The sequence below is a fragment of the Triticum urartu genome, chromosome 7 (assembly GCF_003073215.2).
Source record: "Triticum urartu cultivar G1812 chromosome 7, Tu2.1, whole genome shotgun sequence".
NCBI classification, from domain to species: Eukaryota; Viridiplantae; Streptophyta; class Magnoliopsida; order Poales; family Poaceae; genus Triticum; species Triticum urartu.
Genome location: NC_053028.1, coordinates 676,379,347 through 676,401,432, shown reverse-complemented (window position 1 = coordinate 676,401,432; position 22,086 = coordinate 676,379,347). Strand labels below are relative to the sequence as shown.

The 22,086-nt window shown below is 48.4% G+C and overlaps 1 protein-coding gene and 1 pseudogene across 1 annotated transcript; both read right to left on the bottom strand.

Annotated features, from left to right (window-relative positions):
• Window positions 1-7,466: 7,466 nt before the first annotated feature.
• Window positions 7,467-14,831, bottom strand: LOC125519372 (annotated as a pseudogene).
• A 2,937-nt stretch (window positions 14,832-17,768) lies between these two features.
• Window positions 17,769-18,274, bottom strand: LOC125524267. The gene has a single exon (XM_048689346.1). It carries the CDS (start codon window positions 18,230-18,232, stop codon window positions 17,993-17,995), a length of 240 nt encoding a protein of 79 aa, XP_048545303.1. The 5' UTR covers window positions 18,233-18,274; the 3' UTR covers window positions 17,769-17,992.
• Between the last annotated feature and the right edge of the window lie 3,812 nt (window positions 18,275-22,086).

The following is a 22,086-nucleotide window of genomic DNA, read 5'->3' as shown; positions in this document are numbered from 1 at the left end:
GTCGGCCGATAGGGTTCCTCTTCATAGGGTTCTTCCAAGGAAAGGGGCAGCCGGTTCGTTTTCTCTGATCTTTTTTTAGGTTTTCTTTCTTGAGAAAAATCTTTTTTAGGGGTAGAATGAAATGTATTGATCAAAAACCACAGATAGTGGAATACATCTCGGATCAGGTGTTGACCAACCCACAAATGGCACCCTTGACCTAAAGAATATGCAAACTTGACTAGACTATGAGCCTCTCTATTCGACTCTCTACTTTGAAAATAAAATTACAATTATACATGGTAGCTCAAATCTTTTTTTGAGGTTGTTCGTTTTCTCTGGCCGCTAGCTGGTCATGAGGAATAGCGGGTGTGATTAAGGTTATCTAAAGAAAACTTCGTAGTTTTAATCCTTGTAGCTTATTCCACACTCTATAGTAGTTCCCTTCAATTCCTAGCTAGACCACCATTATGAACCCAAAAAAAACATACCTAGTGAAGGGGAGCTCTTCGCTGCTGTCAGTGGAAAGATGGAAATTGGTTCTAAAAGAGCCGAGCTAGGGGCCTCTGTCTCTTTTTCTCGCCGGTGGAAAGGTTATTATTTGCCAGTAGTGCCCTCTGTAGGAAGAATAGCTAAATGGACACCATTGTCTTCATGGAACATGACCTCGCAAAGGCAAGGAAATGAAACTAGTGTTATGCCTATTTGAACAACTATCTGGTCTAAAGATCAACTTTCACAAGAGTGAATTGTTCTGCTTATTTGGTAGAGCCAAAGATGACCAAGACAGCTACAAGCAACTTTTCGGTTGTGAACTGGGGTCATTACCGTTCAGCTATCTAGGCATTCAAATACACCATAGGAAATTAACTAATAAGGAATGGAAATGTATCGAGGATCGATTCGAGAAGAAACTAAGCTGCTGGAAGGATAAGCTTATGTCATATGAAGGACGGCTAGTATTGATAAATTCAGTACTCACGAGTATGCCAATGTTCCTTCTTTCTTTCTTTGGGTGTCTAAAGGAGTACGCAAGAGACTAGACTTCTATCGATCTCGTTTTTTCTGGCAGTCAGATGAGGTTAAGACAAAGTATCGCCTAGCAAGATGGGATATTATTTGTCGACCAAAAGACCAGGGGGGGGGGGGGTCTTGGGATCGAGAACCTCGAGATTAAAAATAAATGCCTGTTGAGCAAATGGTTATATAGGCTATCACAGGAATCCGAGGGTATGTGGACACAAATCCTAAAAAATAAATACTTGCACTCTAAAACTATAGCTCATGTTACCGTAAGACTTAATGATTCACCCTTTTGGAAGAGACTCATGAGAGTGAAAGACGTGTTATTCCATAGGGTGAAATTCATTGTTGGGGACGGAACAACAACAAGGTTTTGGGAGGATACATGGTTAGGCAACACACCGCTAGCTCTCCAATATCCTTCCCTGTATCATATTGCTCAACGTAAGGAGAATTACGTAGCAGCGGTTTTGCAGACGGTACCTTTGAATATCCAGTTCAGGAGGTCTCTAGTAGGGGAACAATGGGATTCCTGGTTACACTTAGTAAGGAGGTTGATGGACGTTCAACTCTCAGATCAAGGAGATACATTGAACTGGAAGCTAACGGGTAATGGAGTGTTTACGGTCAAATCGATGTACTTAGAACTCATTAATTCTGGCTCAATCCCAAGATCGATACACATTTGGAAACTTAAGGTTCCCTTGCGAATTAAAAATTTTATGTGGTTTGTACACAAGCAAGTGATTCTTACCAAAGATAACTTATTAAAGCGGCGATGGGTAGGCAGTTCACGATGTTGTTTTTGTGTTCACGATGAAACAATCCAACACTTATTTCTTGATTGCCCTCTCGCGAAGTTACTTTGGCGGTCTGTTCATATAGCCTTTAATATTACCCCTCCAGTTAGCATTGACGCGTTGCTTGGGAAGTGGCTAAATGGAGTGACTACTCATATTGCGTTAAGTATTTGGATTGGAATATGTGCACTTCTTTGGGCTATATGAAACTGCAGGAATGATATAGTTTTTAACAGACTTTCTATGATTAACTTCTTGCAGGTTATCTTCAGGGCTACGACATGGATCCATACGTGGTCGTTCCTCACTCCTACGGGCTCCAGGGAACAGCTGGCTACTAGGTGCAACCGGTGGGAGATGGTAGCATGGGTTATTTTCAACCGGTTTGGATGGCGGTCACATAATAGGATAGGTCCTTAATGTCCTTTCGTCCAGCCGGTTGTGGCTTTGAGTTGCTTATTTTTTATTTTTCTCCTTTTGTGAGCTGTACTTTGCAGATCCTTCTTTTCAATGGAATGGCTCTCTTAGTTACACTGTGTGCCCCGACCTGAGTCCCCATGTCCGCTTTTATCCGCCCGCAACCCAGCCAACACAACATCCCCCCCCCCCCCCCCCCCTGCACGCCCCCGCCCCCCCCCCGATACAATCGGCCCAAAGAGCATCAATGAGCAGGCCTACTAAATAGGCATAGAGATACATTAGCCGAGTTTGCTTACAACAACTGCCATCAGTCTAGCATTGAAATGGCACCTTTCGAAGCACTCTACGGGAACCTTTGTCGTATCCCAATTTTCTGGGATTGGCACGTACCGACCGACGGGTTACCGAAGCGAAGAAAATGTTGTATCAAGAAAAGAGGGGTACTACGAGCCCTCTGCCCCACACATCTAACCAGCGGGAATTGAATAAAAGCACTGATATCCATATAATCCTACAATTATGTGGACCCTCACAGTCACAGTGAAAGAGTGGCCTACTTCCAAGTCAAGCACATTAGAGTTTGGGATTAGCAGGATGGGTGTTTCATTCATAGGAGCTTAGCCCATTCAACTATCTCAGCCGGTTCCCATGGCCACAGAAAACTAGCGGTTCGATTCTTGCTTGAGTTTGATAGGTGAGATGTTTATATAGAGAAAGAGGTACGTCCTATTTCTTCTCATTTGTTTTATTCTGACTGGATGGTGTACCAGCTTGGTTTGGCTGACACAATTGAGTATCATGGGCGTGATCCTTTTGGACCTAAATTCATACTGTCTCTTTTTGGCATACAACTTTTGTTTTTCTGTGGAAGTCCTCCTTCCTATGGACGAAGATTACATTAGAGGTGCCTCCACCCGAAAGAGCATGATACAATCGATCAGGACGTAGCTCTGCTACAAGAAAGGGTAGGACTTTTGCCAGGTCTAGAGTTTGACTTCTAAAAAGAGAAAGCCACTAACAAAAAGAAAGAAAAGAGGAGGAAGCTGGACTTACCTCTGTTCGAGATACAATGAATCGAATAAATAAGTCTTATGGATGAATGTTGAAGACGGACGATACAACCCTACTAAAAGTCACAAAGCTCACTTCGCTATGAGGATTCAGCGATTCTCACATAGGACATACCGGTCTTGGTTTGAAATCCCTTTTGAAACGTGAAATCATAAACAAGTTGGTTGAAATAGTAATACCATTTTCTGATGAGAATTCTAAGTCGTATGTGTATGGTTATTTTGCTTTTCTAGAATACGCAGGATTATTTTGTACTGTCTGGTATAAGTATATACATTGGGATCCATATATAAAACCTGCTGATTTAGCTCCACCATCAATGGATATATTTAACACCTATCATGGCTGCTCCCCAGGCCTAACTGTTTTTCCCTCCGCTGAGAAAATTTCAGTGCTTCTCGCGGATGTAAATTTGTGCCTCCGCAACAAGGAAATATGTGCTTCTCATGAAAGCAAAAATAATTTTTTTTTCTCTTTCTTTTCGAGAGGCATGACTGTGCTTCCCGCGGAAGCAAATTTGTGCTTTTTGTGAAAGAAAGAAAAAACATGTGTTTTTTTTCTTTTGTGAGATAGGATTTTCAGCACCCGGGTGCCCCTACACCCTCTATGAACAGTAAATTTAAAACAAATTCAAAAAGAACTGAAACTTTGGGACATCGAACGTCATGAAACTTTATACGATCTTGCAAAGTTTTAGCTAAAAATAACATTCTAAGAGCACTCAAATAAAAAAACAAAATCATTGTCAAAATTTATGTACATTTTTTAGCAGTGATTTTTTATGAGGGCTCCACGAAGGTTATTTGTAGCTGAAACTTTGCAGGAACATCAAACCTTTGATACTCTTTGATCCCTGAAAGTTTCAGATTTTTTTCATTTTTTTAATTTTATATGAAATTACTGTTCATGAGGGTGTAGAGGCACCCGGAAGCTGTTAGACATTTCTTTTTCCAAAAGGCACAATTGTGCTTCTCGCGGAAGTATATGTGCCTCCACGAGAAGCAAATATACTTCTGTGGAAGAAAAAAAAAATTCGAGAGGCAAAGTTGTGCTTCTACCGTCCACCGGTCTACCACCATGGCAACATGCACTCGAATCCTGACGGTGTCTGTGACGTGACGAGAGGTGGCACAGACATCATTGTGTTTGACACAGCAGCCGAGTCGTTCCGGTGTATGCGCAGTCCCAGGCATCTCGAGAAGTTGTTAGAAGTTGTTCGACATGGAGGAGAAGCTTGCTTTGTGCAGCTACGATTGCCAATTCACCGCCTTGGATGTCAGGGCAATGGAGGACTACGAGGCCGAAATCTGGGACCTCAAGTACCCGATTGACGTGGCAGCGATGGCGGCATCACGGCCATTTGTGGTTAAACTGAATCATGAAGGAGAAGAAAAAGGGAACAACACACCCACTGGAGTCAACTACAGCAATATTCCGTGGAATGAACGTGCTCAACGACCATGAACTGCTGGTCTAGTTTTGCAATGAATATGTGTCACACTACGACGTCCATGGCAAACTTGTAGGAATGGCAAACTTCAGAAAGATACTGTACCATATGGAGCTTACTCCGCATCGTCTTCAAGAGAGCATTACTCCAATTCCGTTTCGTGGGAAGCGAGAAGATGGGGAGCCTCCATTCTCCACAGGGCATGCGTGAATGCTCTTCAACCTTGGTTTGTTGTCCCGTTGGAGTATATCTTCCTCCGCTTACTTGTTACTACTAGTGGTAGAACCGGACATTTTGGATGGTCGCAGTAGCACCACACCGTCATCTTTTGGTGCTTGTTATCATGTCTGGAACATCATATCATGCTAATGTTCTAAACTATGGAGTATCTATCTAGTATGCTACTATTATAACGACTTTTGTAGTGTTCTTGCCCAAATTTGCTTCCAGATTGCCAATTCTATGATATATAGAGTACATGTCTATTATGCTAGTATTATTACTACGGACGGTGTTGTTCAGTCTTGGTCATGCTCTTTGGATGAAGGAATTCTTTTGTCTGAGAGGAGTGCACTCCATCATTTCCTTAAAACTTACCCATTGCATTTTTAGTTGTAGATCTGGATCTATTCCTCGATTCATAGGCTATTAGTTTGATCTCTACTGCTCAATGTGCAATTCGACCGTAACTCCTAAAGTAATACTCCATCCGTCCAGAATTACTTGTCGCTCAAATTGAAATTGATGTATCTAGCACTTTATTAATTAACACAGTTTTGTGTATATTTGTTACTTCAGTAATCCCTATGACCAAAGAAAGAATCTCGGTACTTGTTACTACTAGCGGTTGAACTGAACATTTTGGATGGTTGCATCAGCAGTTCAGCACTGCCATTATCTGGAACATCATATCATGCTAATATTCTGAACTATGGAGTATCTATGTACTAGTATGCTACTATCATAACTTCTGTAATGTTCCCTCCTGTTGCCCAAATTTACTTTCAATTTGCTAATGTTCTGAACAGTGAGTATCTGCCTGTTATGCTAGTATTAGTACTACGGATCGCTGTTGTTCAATCGTGGTCTGACAGGAATGCACTTCCGTAAAGATACACATTGCATTTTTTGTTGTCGAAATGTTATTCTGGATCTTCCTCCATAGGCTATTAGTTTCATATCTGGTGCTCAGGTGTACTGCCGATGCATTTCAGAAAGAGAAGCAATGAAGTTCAGTTACAGAGATGGGATTGTGGCTCCCAAATGCCAAAGGGAAAAACTGAGACTGCCAAATCTAATCCGGTTCTGGCTCCGGCTCATTTTCGCCAAAGGTATCGCATGTGATGCAGGAATGAGCCGCTACCATAACAGCCTTGATCATGCCGAGAACCTGCTCGGCAGTGCAGCAGGAGTCGTCGAAAACACGCCTATTCCGCTCTTTCCAGATGTGCCAACAACCATAGATTGCCACTGAAGTGTGGTATTTGGGGAGCAGGGAGGCGACATCATTCCACCAAGATGCCAGGGAGCATCTGCATTCTGCAGTCATTCTGCAGGAGGGGCGCCGGCAGAGCCAGGCAGTCCGTGATCAGGAGCCATACCTGACAGGCAAAGGTGCATTGCAGGATCAGGTGACCTAGGGTTTCTTCCTCTCGATCGCAAAAGTTAACCTCCCCATTGTTTGGCCAACCACTTTTTTGTAGGTTGTCGTTGGCGAGGATTCTATCCCAAAGCATAATAGACACATGAAGAAACGGCATTTAGGCTCGACTCTACCTTTCCACAGTTTCTGAAACTTTGTAGTTGCATAGCATCCTGTGTGTTGCTGGAGGTAGGCAGAACTAGCGCTGCATTGCAGGCTGGGAGTCCAACGCCAAGAGACCTTGTTGGGCTCGACAGTAAGTTGGACATCACGGAGAAGGAGCCACAAGCCAATGAACTGATGAAGCTGCAGAGCACCGGAGTCTGGACGATGGCACAGATGGCACAGACATCCATCCAAGTCCCCTGGACGATGGCAGATGCGGCAGAGATATTCTTCTTGCGAGCAAGCGGGAAAAGATCAGGAGCTATATCGGGCGGAGCATTTTCATTAAGCCATCTGGAGTGCCAAGACCTCTAAGTCGCTCCATATCCGGTGCTGATCACAGCGGAGGCATTGAAGAGAGATAGGTCAGTTCAGTGCTGTCACACGGCGTGCCACAGCCAACCCAAGGTCTACTTCTGTCCATCCACTCGAAGTCTCAGACCAGGCCCATCCGAGGCGGAGTGCCCTACCGAAACGCTGCAGATCCATGATTCCCAGGCCATCATTTCAATCTTCTCAAGTGCCCATCGTCGTACAGCCGACAGTCCCGAGTTGCTCAGTGTGCAATTCGGCCATAACTCCTACAATAGTATACCTGTTATTAATTAACACAGTTTTGTGTATGTTTGTTACTTCACTGCTCCCTGTGCCTGAAGAAAGAACCTTGCTACTTTGGTCCTCTGTTTCCTGTTGTTTTTCGTGTCCAGACCTCCCGTTTTTCGAGTAGAGACAAGTTGAAGATGAGCATTGGTAATTGTGTAGTTTCATAGTTCTTTGCCATGATAAAGATGTGTGCCTTTATCTGTTTAACTCATGTATTAAATTACATGGAAAATCCAAAGATCTCAGCGATGATATGAATGTGTACAGATTTCCAGAGCAAAAATCAAAGAACAAGCTAACCTTAAGTTGCCAGTAAATAGAAAAGCATCTCTGTTATTTATATATTGTTTTTCTTCTTTTAGTAGTACATGTGGTACTGTAAAATAATGAACAAGTAAAGAGCATGCTATGATCACTTGCCCTGCACACCATTGAGTTCATCACTCCTGCTGGACGATGAGCTTGGATGCATCCAGGGAGCCCAGCCTCACAGCACAGTCGATGCTTTCGTCTAGTATCTCCTCCACCCCGTACTTGTACCTGAAGCCCAGCTCCCCAAGCTTGCTCCTCTCGGGGTGCACCCTGGCTACTTCATCAGTCCTGCCATGCACCAATTCAGCCAGTCAGCCGATTGCAGCAGCGCGATATCACCAAATTTCATGAGAAATTCAACGATGAACCAATGGAATGCATAATGATTCTCTGTTGCAGAGGAAGAATTCAGTGCTTACTCTCTCAGGAGTTCAAGGTGGGGGTACTTGCTGCTGTAGTGGTCTAGGATGTCGAGGGTCGTCGGGTAGGCGGCGGCACAGAGGAACCGGCCGGAGATGGAGGGCTGCTCCATGCAGAAGATGAGCGCAGCGCAGACGTCGTCAACGTGCACCAGCGGCACCGAGCCCAGCAGCCTCTGCAGGATCCTCGGCAGCATGAAGTAGGGATCTTGCTTGGTTACCGGGGCCACCATGCTCTCCACCGTCTCTGGGAGGTGGCTGAGCACCGTGTCGCCCCCGACGAGGCCCAGCGACAGGGTGACCACCTCGAACGCCGGGCTCTCGCCGTCGTTGTAGCTGAGGAGCTCCTTCTCTGACAGGACCTTGGACTCTATGTACTTCTGCAGATGAGCACCCAACACTGTCACTATGATGATGTTGCCACTAAGATTATCATTTTGCACCTAATGTACAGAACTACAGATCATGAATCCATGCTTCAGTTTGAAGGGCAAGAAGAACACTACCACTTACATCGAAATGCACGCTCCGGAGAGGGTAATCGACATCCAGCAGAGTCCAACAAGATTCAGAGATGAAATCGCTGTACACCGCGGTCGCGGCGCTGGAGGACTTTGTCAGCGGCGAAGCAGCCGTCACCGATGCGGTGTGGATGACGCGCTTCACCGTCTTAGATTGCGCGCATAGCCGGAGGATGACGCACACCCCATCCGCCGCGGCTTCCGCCGAAGTCTTGTACTGCCAGCAGAAAGTAGCGAAATGACTCATCAGCATCGACTGGTGGACTCTGAAGAAGTTAACAGTATGAACTCTGAAACTGTATTTGTGCACAGCCCTATGCTTTTCCCCCAAATTGATCTCACAAATTCCATGCGATTCAGTTTGCGATCAGCGACCGGATCAAGAACTGATACCGGACATCAATCGAATCTTTCTACGCTACAAACACGGATGACAGATCGAAGTGCCGGAATTTTCAGTTTCAGTTTCAGTTTGACTGACCTTGGAGGCGGCGGCCTCGTGCGAGGAGGGGTTGGCGACGAGGAAGACGAACTGGCAGCCGGCGATGGCCGGCGCAAAGCTGTCGGCGTCGTAGAGGTCGGCCTCGAACAGCACCAGCCGCTCGGCCGGCGCGCCGCCGGGGACGAGCCGCCGCAGCAGCCCCACTTTCCCCTCATCCCCTGCAACCAACCACACCAACCAGATCGGATCAGCCGGCGAATCAGACACGCGGCTACAAACTTCATCACCTACGGCGAGTTAATTAATGGAACGCGCGTACCGATGCTCCGCAGGGTGGCGTGGACGGTGTAGCCTGCCTGGAGCAGCTTCCTGACGAGCCAGGAGCCGATGAACCCGGAGCCGCCGGTGACGCACACACAGACGCCGCGCCCGCCCGTGCTCTTCCCTTCTTCCGCCATTGCTGCCGCCTGGCTGACCGGGTGGGGATAAGCTGCTGTGAAGTGAGGAGGAGGAGCTGGGCTGCCGCTTCAGGCGGTTCTTGGCCATTTTTATACCGCGAGAGAGAAGACCGTGAGGGGCAAGGCGGTTGACTGTTGACCGCGAGAGAGAAGAACTTGGTGTTCGCTTTTCTTTTGGAAAAACAAGGAGAAAATGGTGAAAGGCCTGGAAAAATAGGGCCAAGCCGTAATATATAAGGAATAAAAAAAGTATATTTTCCTCTTTCCTCACATGAAGGAGTTGACTGGTTTTGTGATTCAGACTATACCTGGCCATGGAAAACCCGGCCTGGCCGACCCGACCCGATCTTGGCCCGGTCTTGCCCCGGGCTGGGCTAGGCCTAAGTTTTGAGCCTGAAGGCCAGGCTTGGGCTTGGCATATTTGCATTTTAGGGAAGAGGCCCAAGGCCTGACGAGCTTTTCATCCGATTGGCGAGGTTTAAGCGTGAAATCTAGGCCCGACGGCCTGGCCGGCACGGGCCTAGGTTTTTTTTCTACGGGCTTTATTAGGCCTGGCCCCCCGACTTATGGCTAGGTACGGTTGAGACGTTGAGTTGTTCTCTTTTGAAAGAGGCTTTCCTCCCGTTAATACAAGGTAGTGAGGAGACACTGTTACAAAGCAAATCTGGAGAGTAAAGATACAGTATGAAGCATAGAATGACTAATACATTGCCGCAGCCCGATGGACGGCGCTTCAGCTCCACACAATTCCTCCAAGAGGGTGACATGGATTTTCAGTCGGAGCCCTAGCATGGAAGATATTCGCAACAAAGTTCTCAAGAGGACAGCGGCGCCAGCGGCCGGCGTCGTTGCCTGTGTCAAAGCGCGAAGCTTTTGCTCGGGAACTCGCCAGCACCACCATTAGACACCTAGGTCACCACCGCGACGAAGACTGGCCCGTCCAAACCAGATATGGGCGCCGCCACTTCCGCTAGAAGAGAGCAGGCAAGAGTTGAAGCCAGTACTCCATTTGCCGCCCTCACGACTAAGAGTTGAAGCCACCACCGCCACGATAGAGTCCACTAGAGAGCCAACTGGGTAGGCCACCAAACGGAGCCACCTTCCCAGCAAAGACGAACTCATCACCACCGCCATAACATGCAAACGTCACCCCAACCAACCCAAGAATGTCCACGTCGACATGGTTGGTGGTGACCTAGAGCATGCACGAGGAGACACAAGCCCCGACCAGGGGGGCTGTGTTAACCCATCCACCAGCGGCCAGGCCAACTCTACTGGGAGGGACATGCATGGCACCATCAGATTTGGTCGTCTAGATCCAGACCGTGGGGGCGGGGGAGGGCTGTGACATCCGGCACCTCAGATGTCCCCGTGGCAGCCGTCGCCTCCGAGTCTCTCAATCGCAGTCACCTCCTTCCGCTCCTAACGACGCGGTCTGCCACCGCCGACCCATCGCCGAGGGTCGCCGCTTAAACCAATATACTCGCATCTAAGGCTGGGAACGGTTTGGACTGAAACCAGAGTTTCAGTCAGTTTTTGTATTGGGCGGCTTTTGGATTGGACGAAATGGGCTATACAAGTCCCTAAATCAATTTAATTTGGCCTGGGCTTTAACTATTGTTGGACTGGGTTGGCCCAGTCTGGACAGGAACCAAACTAGTCTCAGACCGTTTCGATCCATAGTCTGAAACCGGATCGAGGACCAAATCGACAACGCAGCCTGACCTAGCCAGGAGTGCCTCCACCGCCCGCCACCCGCCGCCGCCAAGCGGGATCTTTCGCCGCCGCCAGCCGCCCGACTGGAGCTTGGTCGCGACCTTCCCATCCCTCAGAGGATCTCTAATCGATTCATGTCCGTACCAGTTGTTCTCTTGTTGTTAGCAAGAAAGCTCCATAATTTGTCATATCACTATCTCGTTGAATCTCTAATCTTTAATTGTGTGTTGGGTCTGAAGCTCCAACTACATGATCGATGATTCTTCATTTGAAGGAACGGTGAGAAATAGCAGCACCAACGATCGATAAAGTCAAGACGAAAGGCTTGAGTAAGATGGCAGGAAGGAAATTGCCGTAGTCAATTTTTCTTCTTGTTCAGAGGCCAAATCAAATACTGCCTCCGTTATTGTTCTCCATCGTATTTTTTACAATCGGCAACTGATCTTCTTGTGAGAGATTAAACCAAATAGAGATTCAGATAAAATGTAAGTTTTACACGTGCTTTCAGCTCGTCCTGAAAGGGCAAGCTATCCTTTTCCTAGTAAAACTGGGTTGCTACTCTTATTCCTTGTCCATGGATTGAAACTATGGGTTAAATCCATAAATGGCATATGGTTTGGATTGGTCTGGGTGGAAAACGCATGTAGTTTGGTTTGGTTTGGATGCTAGATTAATTATTTTGGTTTAGTTTGGTTTGGTTGCTGGAGGTGTAGTCATATGATTTGGGCTGGGTTTAGTTTGGATGTCAAACTATTCTCAGGTTTACTCGCATCATAACATACCCATGGGAGGAGAGCACCCCACGCCTGAGCCCACCGAGAGGCAACCGGCCCAGCCACCATCATAACTTCATAAGAACACCACTACTACCACGTCGCCACCACCACTGGCCACTTCAGAGGCGACCGGCCGTAGCCCAAGCTGCCCGCAACGTGCCTCAACCTCTGCCGCCCATCAGATGTCTGGAATCATATCATGCTAATGTTCTAAACTATATGGAGTATCTATCTAGCATGCTATTATAATGACTTCTGTAGTGTTCCTTCGAGTGACAATGTTCTGATCTATGGACTATGTGTCTATTATGCTACTATTACTACTACGGATGGCGCTGTTAAGTCTTGGTCATGTTCTTCGAGTGAAGGAATTCTTTTGTCTGACAGGAATGCAGTCCATCATTTCCTTAAAAAGTTACCCATTGCATTTTTAGTTGTAGAAATGTTATTTTAGATCTCCTCCTCCAAAGGTCGTAACTCCTAAAGTAATACCTGTTATTAATTAACATAGTTTTGTGTATGCTTGTTACTTCAGTACTACTCCCTATGACTGAAGAAAGGACCTTGGTACTTTGGTATCGTCTTGGGAGTATTGCATGGGCCTCTGTTTCCTGTTATTTTTAGGCTAGTCATCAAATTAATCGGCCAATTAATCAGTTAATCGGACGATTTATCAGTTTATTGGCTACTCAATGACGCTACGAGTATGGATTAATCGACAAGTTAACTGGTTAATCGAACGATTATTTAAACAGGGATTTTTTATACCCAGGGCTTTCCATTTTTCGGGTAGAAACAATTTGAAGATAAGTATTGTAAATGTGCTGGTTCATAGTTCTTTGGCATGATAAAGAAATTTCCTTTATGTGTTTAACTCGTGCATTAGATTACATGAAAAATGCAAAGATTTCAGCGATGATATGAATGTGCACCTATTTCCAGAGCAAAAATCAAAGAGCAAACTAACCTTAAGCTGCCAGTAAAAAAAAGCCTCTCTGTTATTTATGTATCGTTTTTCTTCTTTTGGTACATGTGTTACTGTAAAATGCTGAACAATTAAGGAGGATACTATGGTCACTTGCCCTGCACACCATTGAGTTCATCACTCCTGCTGCACGATAAGCTTGGATGCATCCAGGGAGCCCAGCCTCACAGCACACTCGATGCTTTCGTCTAGAATCTCGTCCACCCCATACTTGTACCTGAAGCCCAGCTCCCCAAGCTTGTTGCTCTCAGGTTGCACCCTCGCTACCTCATCAGCCCTGGCACCAATTCAGCTAGTCAGTCGATTGCAGCAACACAACACATCATCACTGATGTCATCGAATTTCAGGAGAAGTTCACGATGAATCAATGGATCGAGAGATCGACAAAAAATGTACTCCCTCTGTAACTTTGTATAAGGTGCTTGGCAGTGTAAAAAAACGTCATATTAAATCATAGAAGGGCATGTACAATACGAACGAATTCATAATTCTTGATAGTTTGCAGGGGAAGAATTCAGGGCTTACTCTCTAAGGAGGTCCAGATGGGGGTACTTGCTGCCGTAGTGGTCCAGGATGTCATGGATTGTCGGGTAGGCGGCGGAGCAGAGGAACCGGCCAGCCATGGATGGCTGCTCCATGCAGAAGACAAGCGCGGCGCAGGCATCGTCGACGTGCACTAGTGACACTGAGCCCAACAGCCTCTGTGCAATCCTCGGTAGCATGAAGTAGGGCTCTTGCTTGGTCACCGGTGCCACAGCACTCTCAATTGTTTCCGGGAGGTGGCCGAGGATTGTGTCCCCCGCGACAAGGCCCAAGGGAAGTGTGACCACCTCGAACGCCGGGCTCTCGCCATCGCTGTAGCTGAGGAGCTCCTTCTCTGACAGGATCTTTGACTCTATGTACTTCTACAGATGAGCACCCAACACTGTCACCATCAGATGTTGGTATGAATTTGTTCTTCTGTAGGTGCTAAGATTGGCATTTTGCATCTGATGTACAGATCATGAATCCATGCTAGTTTGAAGGACAAGATCACTACTACTTACATCGAAGTGCGCGTTACGAAGAGGGTAATCGACGTCCAGATCAGTCCAACAAGATTCAGAGATGAAATCCCTGTACACCGCAGAGGCGGCGGTGGAGGACTTTGTGAGCGGCGAAGCGGCCGACACCGATGCTGGATGACGCGCTTCACCGTCTTAGATTCCGCGCATAGCCGGAGGATGACGCGCACCGCTTCTGTGGCGGCTTCCCCTGAAGTCTTGTACTGCCAGCCAAAGTGACCCGATCAACATCGACTAGTTGGATTCTGAATTCTGAAACTGTATTTGTCCACAGCCATGTGCTCACGAAACAGGCACAACAATTCAAGAATTAACCTCAAATCCCGGATGATTCAGCTGGTGATCAGTCACCGGATAATGAATGGATACTGCAGATCAATCGAATCTATCCGCGCTACAAGCCTACGGCCACAAATAGCAGATCGAATCGCGGGATGTGAGTTTGAGTTTCAGTTTCAGTTTCAGTTTGACTGACTGACCTTGGAGGCGGCGGCCTCGTGCGCGAAGGGCGTGGCGACGAGGAAGACGAACTGGCAGCCGGCGATGGCCGGCGCGAAGCTGGCGGCGTCGTAGAGGTCGGCCTCGAACAGCACCAGCCGCTCCGGCGGCGCGGCGCCGGGGACGAGCCGCCGCAGCAGCCCCGCTTTCCCCTCGTCCCCTGCCACAACAACCAGATCGGATCAGCCCGGCGGCGCCAGAGTCGACGAATCGCAGCTAGAAATCACATCACCAACGCTATGGCAGAGCTAATTAATGGAGCGCGCGTACCGACGCTCCGCAGGGTGGCGTGGACGGTGTACCCTGCCTGGAGCAGCTTCCTGACGAGCCAGGAGCCGATGAACCCGGCTCCACCGGTGACGCACACCCGGACGCCGCACCCTCCCGCGCTGTTCCCCTCTTCCGCCATTGCAGCCGCCTGACGGGGTCGAGATGAAGTGAGGAAGAGGAGCTGGGCCGGCGCTTCCGGCACTTCTTGGCCATTTTTTATGCCGCGACGGAGAAGACCATGAGGGAAGAGGGGTTTGACTCTTGACCAAGAGAGAGAAGAATAACTTGTTGTTTGCTTTTCTTTTGGAAAACAAGGACAAAGGCCACGAAAAAAAGACCAAGCCATAAGCAATAAAAATATATTTCTTCCTATCTTCACGAATGGGTTGACTTGTTTTGTGGTAGAGTTGCTCTCTTTTTAACAGGTGCTCGTCCCGTTTTATGTAGATAAAACACAATAAACCAAAGTACACGATCAAAAGACATAAGATTGTGAGAAGACCCTCCTTTCCTATTCGTAACAGACAACGCATCGAATTCGCCCAACTCGCCGTGAGAGACGTATGTACTGGAAACAGATTTCCCAAGTCGCTCCCACGGGCGGCTGGGCGAAACCCTAGCCGCCGCCGCCCGTACCTCCTTCCTGCCCCCCCCCCCCTCCCCTCGTCGTCGACAAAGGGCATCACCGGGCGAAGCCTAGCTGGAGTCAGCGGGAGAACGTGGCGAGTGGACGGGGAGGCTACGGGTGCGGGACGTGGTGAGCGGGCAGGGAGCGTGATGCTCCCGCAGGGCGTTGCGGCGACATCTCGAACAACCGGGCCTTGGGCGTGGCGTTGGATGGACACGGCGGTGGCTGCGTGGCGAAGATGGTGGGGCGGACCTGCGCAGCGTGATGGAGGGGCGGCTGGTGCCGGTTCCGTCAGATCTGGCGCTTGGAGTCGCGGGCTGTGGATAGCGAGGGTCGGTCCTCCGTCGTGGCGGCGATGGCATCGCCGTGGTTTAGGCAGCGGTGTGGTGGCGGTCCTTGTGCTCTCATCGCATCACGTCAACGATCTGCATGATTGGTCCTCCTCGATCTGGCCATCGACGTGTTCCGGAACTACTGTCGAAGATCTTGCCCAAGGATATCTGGATCGGATAGTATCCAGTCGTGCGCGTCTATACCAGCCTACATGGCTCTAGGAGGGTGCGATGCGAAGCTCTGTTGTTTGTTGACACCATGGGACATGTCTGCATCTTGATTTCCATGGCACAAGCAGTGGCGGAGAAACTCTTGATGGCTAAGATCGGAGGATCAATAAGGCGGAGTGGGCCTTGAAGGCGATGGAGTCAGCCAGATGTTTGATAACTTTCAGTAGCAGCAGTGTTAAGTGGGGGCAGCAACACAGGAGGATTTCATTTTTGATGGTGCTCCTTGGGTGCCGAGTCATGACTTTCAGGGTGAGAACCTAAGTTCTGGCCTTAATTTGTTGTGCCTCGCAATTGCCTTGTTGAAAGTATTGTTTTGAGAGCTCGGTCTTTCTCTAGGGTGAAGACCTATGATCTTGGATCAGATGACGACGGCGCTTGTGCACTGTTTCCTTCTTAAGGTGTCGCTTTTCGAGGCCTTTTATATTTTTTGGGTGATGTCTTTGGTGGTGGTTGTGTGCTGATGCTGCTGAGAAGAGTTGATCACTTTGCCGAGGCCATTTTTTTCTTTCTTTTTTGTTTTCTTTTTGGTTTGTGTTTATTCTGGATGTTTTGGTGACTTCTTATTGGTGCAGAAACTGGGTGTAATTGGTATCTCCTTGATGTTAATATATATTATCCTTTTCAATAAAAACAAAGCAAATGTCAAATTATAATATGAAATATATAGATCGATTATAAATACATTGTGATTATAAATACATTGTCGTGTCCCGATGGACGACCCTTGAGCTCTATGACAACGCCTCCATGAGGGTGACGGCGTCAAGCGTCCCACTGCCGAGTCCATAGACATGGAGTTTCTCCCGGAGACCTGGCACGGGGAAGAGATCTATGACAACATCCTCATAACGACAGTGGCACCCGCGGGGCATCGCCGACGCTAGTGTCAAAGCGTGAAGCTTTCGCTCGGGAACTCACCAGCTCCACCATGAGACACCTAGGTCACCACTGCGACAAAGACCGGCTCGTTCAAACCAGGGCATCGCCATTTCTACTGGAAGAGAGAAGGTTAGAGCTCCTGCCGCTACTCCACTCGCCACCCTCATGGTCAAGTGCTGAAGGAACCACCGTCACAATGGAGCTCGCTCCAGAGCCAAGCAGGTAGCCCACCGACCGGGGCCGCCGTCCCGGCATCCAAAGACAAACCCATCACTGACGCCATAACATGTATATCTACAGAAAAAGATTTTAAAGATGGTGATGGTAATACAAGTCATTTTTCATCTGAAAGCCAGTGGAAGTAAGACGAAGAACTACATTTCCTCTCCTTTTGCTGACGAGGTTGAGTTAAAGTAAGAGACTGATCTTATTGAAACATAACTTTACAAAAAAATGTTTGGCCCCGCTGAGATCAACTCCATTAAACTTGATGTATTCAGTGTTCTCAGTTCAATGAGGGTGGCAGGAAGATGCTGACTAAGAAATTGTCTATGGACATTTTTGTGGCTATCTTTGGAATGAAGCATAATAATGCAGTTTTCCCTGATGTTCTTCCAATTGATTTTTTTCAAGAATTTTGAAAGATCAAGTTCAACCTGCTGAATCTTATCAATGCTTTCCATTCTGACAACTTGGGCCTTGAGAGATTGAATCATGGCATTATTGCCCTGATTCCTAAGGTTCCAGATACAAATGTCATTCAGAAATTCAGACCATTTTGTCTGCTAAATGTGTGCTACAAGATTATTACAAAAGTATTAGCAAACATACCCAGTCTGGTGATTGGTTAAGTTGTCTGTGATTCCCAAACTGCTTTCATCAAGAACAGATACTCGGTCTGGTGATTGGTTAAGAAAATGCCAGATGATCCTGTAGCAATTATCTTCAGTTTCCGTCATTATCTCACCAAAGAGAAACCAAGGTAGCGGAAGCATGGATGAGGGATTCGCGAAGATCGAAAGGATGATGCTATCAGCCAAGGTACTTTATGAAATAATCTGCCCTGATATCTGCCCTACTGGCTTGTGTTTCGTCAGAATGTACTCGGCTAGACAGCAGAATTTTTGAAGGTGCATAACATACAGTAGAACGCCTGTCGAGATTGGTCTAGATCATCAGTACATACATGCTGCAGTTTCAGATACACACATGTAAAACTAGTCTATCAGAGGTAAACAAACTACACTTCCACTCTACTACAAAGTGGGTTACTCTGCACTCTGCAGTCTGCGCCGTGGCGACCTCCATCAGCCGGCGAGGTGCTTCTTCTTGGCCTCGGCCTCGTCGGTGGCCTCCACCTGCTCCTTGGCCGCGCGCAGGTCCGCCTCCGCCGCCTCCTGCTCGCTCCTCGCCGTCGCCTTCCGCCACACGCCCACCACGCTGGCCTTCATGTGCTGCACCCACTCCTGCACGGACACGCCCAACGACGCCGCGCCTCTCACCGCCGGCGGCGGCGTCTCGCCCTCCTTCCTTCTGTCCCCCTCCATCCTTACAGCCGGCGTATCGCTAGCTAGCTTCTTCTGCCTGTGCTGTTACTATGACAAAGGAAGAAGCGTGCGTGTACACTACACTACATAGTCGCCGGTACCTATGATGCGCTGTCCCGGTAGCAGCATCTGGACGCGCCACGTGGGCTCGGGAATATGCTCTGCTGGCGCTCTCTGGGGTCTCCACGTGGCCGGCTGACCCACGCGTGCTTAGCGGCGAAGCAAAGATGGCAGCGGCGCACGCAGGACCGTGCGCTGCGCTAGGCCGCGCGATCTGGAACGAGCGGCGAGCATTCGATGATGGGAATGAGGATTCGTTTGTTTCCGCTGACCCGCCGGCCGGAGCGCCGGCGATGACGCAGGAGGGGAGAGAGACCGAGCTGGACGACCTGCCCGAGGAGATGCTCGTGGACAAGATACTCGTGCTGCTGCCGCCCAAGGACGTCGGCCGCTGCCGCGCCGTCCGCTCGTCATGGCGCAGCGCCACCTTCACGCCCGAGTTCATGCTCGACCACCACCGCCTCAGCCGTCGCTGCCCATCGTCGGGAGAAGGGCGCCGCCTCGGCGTCTTCCGTGGCGCCGTGGACAGCATGGCCTGCCAACGGCTCTGGCCCAAGCTCCCGTTGGTCAATCTCCACGCCGCCGGCCATGGCTTCGTCGTGGTCTACCAGTGCCATCTAGGGTCGAGGTACCACATATGCAACCCGGCCACCCGCCGGATTGCTCCCATGCGACAGCCTGAGTACCGGCCAAGCAACACCATACTCGGCCTCTACCGGCACGATGCAACTAGGGAATACCGGGTGCTCTGGTCCTCAGCCGGCTGCGGCAGGAATGATACCATGCTCTATGTCCTCACAGTTGGAGGCAATGATTCCAGGAATGCGTCATCGCCTTCGCTACAACAGGCGGTACTCGACGCGCCCGATGGATATAATGCACCGGTCCACCACCGTGGCAACCTCCACTGGAAGCCCTGGCTCTGCCCACGTGTCGTGTCAAGATTGTTGGTTTCGACACAGCCACCGAGTCGTTCCGGTTGATGCGGTATCTGACGAATGCGCACAATTTGGATGCACAATTTGGATACGTTGTTTGACTCGGAGGGAAAGCTTGTTCTCAGGCTGGTCACAATGAGCAAGAACATAAGCTAGCAACTTACATACTTTCCTAGACTATGTTACTATCTCCATAGTGGATAGAAACATTTATATAGTGTCATGCAACGATGTATTTATTAGGTTATAGACTCATTGTTTCTTGGAGTGTGTGATGTTCCGGTAACTTAGCTAGTTACCACAAGCACCTCTCTCTTCATTAAATATGTGCCACATAAGCAAAGTTGTATTGGAGTGTGTGATGTTACTCCTAAGTTCCTCCCCATTATGACCAGCCTCAGTAGTCATGATTGCCGCTTGACATATATGGGTGTCTGGGTGATGGAGGATTATGCGACGGATATAGAGAAAATTTCTTATTTGACACTATCTTAAAATCTGCTTCCTTATTTGGCACTGAAAAAGTTTTCCTTTCCTATTTGACATAAGTACTAAATTTTACTCCCTATATGACATTTCCGTCCATTTTGAGCCTAAATGACACCTGAAAAGACTCTTTTGCCCCTCATGTGATATGTGTGTGGGGGGCAATAGCATACACACGCAGCATCAGTGCGAGGGCAGGAGCACACACGCAGCAGCACATACACATGCACAACACACACACGCGCGCACACACGCAACAACACGCACGCGCACGTGCACACACACACACTCACACACGCAGCAACACACATGCACGCGCACACACACGCAGCAACACACACATACACACAGACGCAGCAGCAGCACATACGCAGGCAGCACATAGGCACGCAACAGCACACACACGCGCGCACGTACATACACAGTAGCAAACACACACGCAGCAGCACACATGCAGCAGCAGCACACATGTGCACGTGCACCCACACACGCAATAGCACACACACGCGCGCACGTACATACGCAGTAGCAAACACACACGCAGCAGCACACATGCACACAGACATGCAGCAGCAGCACACATGTGCGCGTGCACCCACACACGCAACAGCACACACACGCGCGCACGTACATACGCAGTAGCAAACACACACGCAGCAGCACACATGCACACAGACATGCAGCAGCAGCACACATGTGCGCGTGCACCCACACACGCAACAGCACACACACGCGCGCACGTACATACACAGTAGCAAACACACACACAGCAGCACACATGCACACACACATGCAGCAGCAGCACACATGTGCGCGTGCACCCACACACGCAACAGCACACACGCGCATGCACACACATACCGCATGAGGGGCAAAATCGTCTTTTCAGGTGTCATTTAGGCTCAAAATGGACGGAAGTGCCGTATAGGGAATAAAATTTAGGACTAGTGTCAAATAGGGAACACTAGTAGAAAACAGGGCTTTGGGCCAGGCCGGGTCAGCCCATTAGTCCCGGTTCAGTCCAGAACCGGGACCAATGTGGGCATTGGTCCCGGTTCGTGAGCCCAGGGGGCCGGCCGGGCCACGTGGGCCATTGGTCCCGGTTCATATGGACCTTTTGGTCCCGGTTGGTGGGACGAACCGGGACCAATGGGCCTCGCTCCTGGCCCACCACCATTGGTCCCGGTTGGTGGCTTGAACCGGGACCAAAGGCTCCCCTTTAGTCCCGGCTCATGTCACCAACCGGGACCAATGAGGTGCCTATATATACCCCTCGCTCGCGAGCAGAGCACCCCAGTGCTCTGTTTTTCTCTGGCCGAGGGGGAGAGGGCTTGGTGGTGCTCTAGCTCACCTCCTATGCACACAAGGTGTTCGATGGAATGCCCGAGCCACACTACTTAAGCTTTCTCCTCTCCAAGCTCGACCTCCAAGCTCCATTTTCCATAATATTTGTCTAGGTTTAGCGGTCCGTCACGCCCCGTCCCCGTCTTCACCGCCGTCGATCACCCGCGCCGAGCTCATCGTCGGCACCACCGTGGTGAGCCTCTTGTTTTATCTTCTTTCTGAAAGGAAAAATATTCTTACTTGTATGTTTACATAGATACTTGTATTATTTTCTTACTTTTATTATTGCATCTTATATAGTGCGATGGTTTTGGTATCCGCCCCCGTCGGCCCTCGTCCTGTCTATGATTCGGATGTGGTATATATATTATCTTTATAACTATTGGTTCATTTATTGTTTATGAAAATTATGCCGACCAACGTGACATAGATTTTATTTATATAGGATGTATGTGAATCGGAAATGCCAACCGACCCTATTGTCGAGAGGTTAAATTTAGTTGAAAAAGAAAACAATTTGTTGAAGGAAAAAATAAAAAAAATTGAGGAGGATAAGATGATATTGGAGTTGCATGTTGCGGATGTCGTCGATGATCACAAGATCAAGATGGATGCAATGCGCTTGAAGATTAGAAAGATTAGAAAATATGCCATTCATACCGAGGCTTGGTATCATTATGCCGTTGGATCAATTGTTACCTTGGTTGCGATTATGATTGCATTTGTTTTCGCATTGAAATGTTTTACATAGTTTCAATGTATGGTTTAATTAATTAGATGCTCTGGAGAGTTATATGTTGTTAGATGAGAACTATGTATGCACTTTGGTTTTAATGTGATGATGAACTTCTATTAATTTGGACACTTAATTATATATAATGCACGCAGATGAACCGGCAATGGATGTACGATGACAGACACACCCGCGAGTACATTAAGGGCGTGCATGAGTTTCTCGATGCGGCTGAGGCAAACAAGCAGAATGGTTTTATGTGTTGTCCATGCACTGAATGTGGGAATACGAGG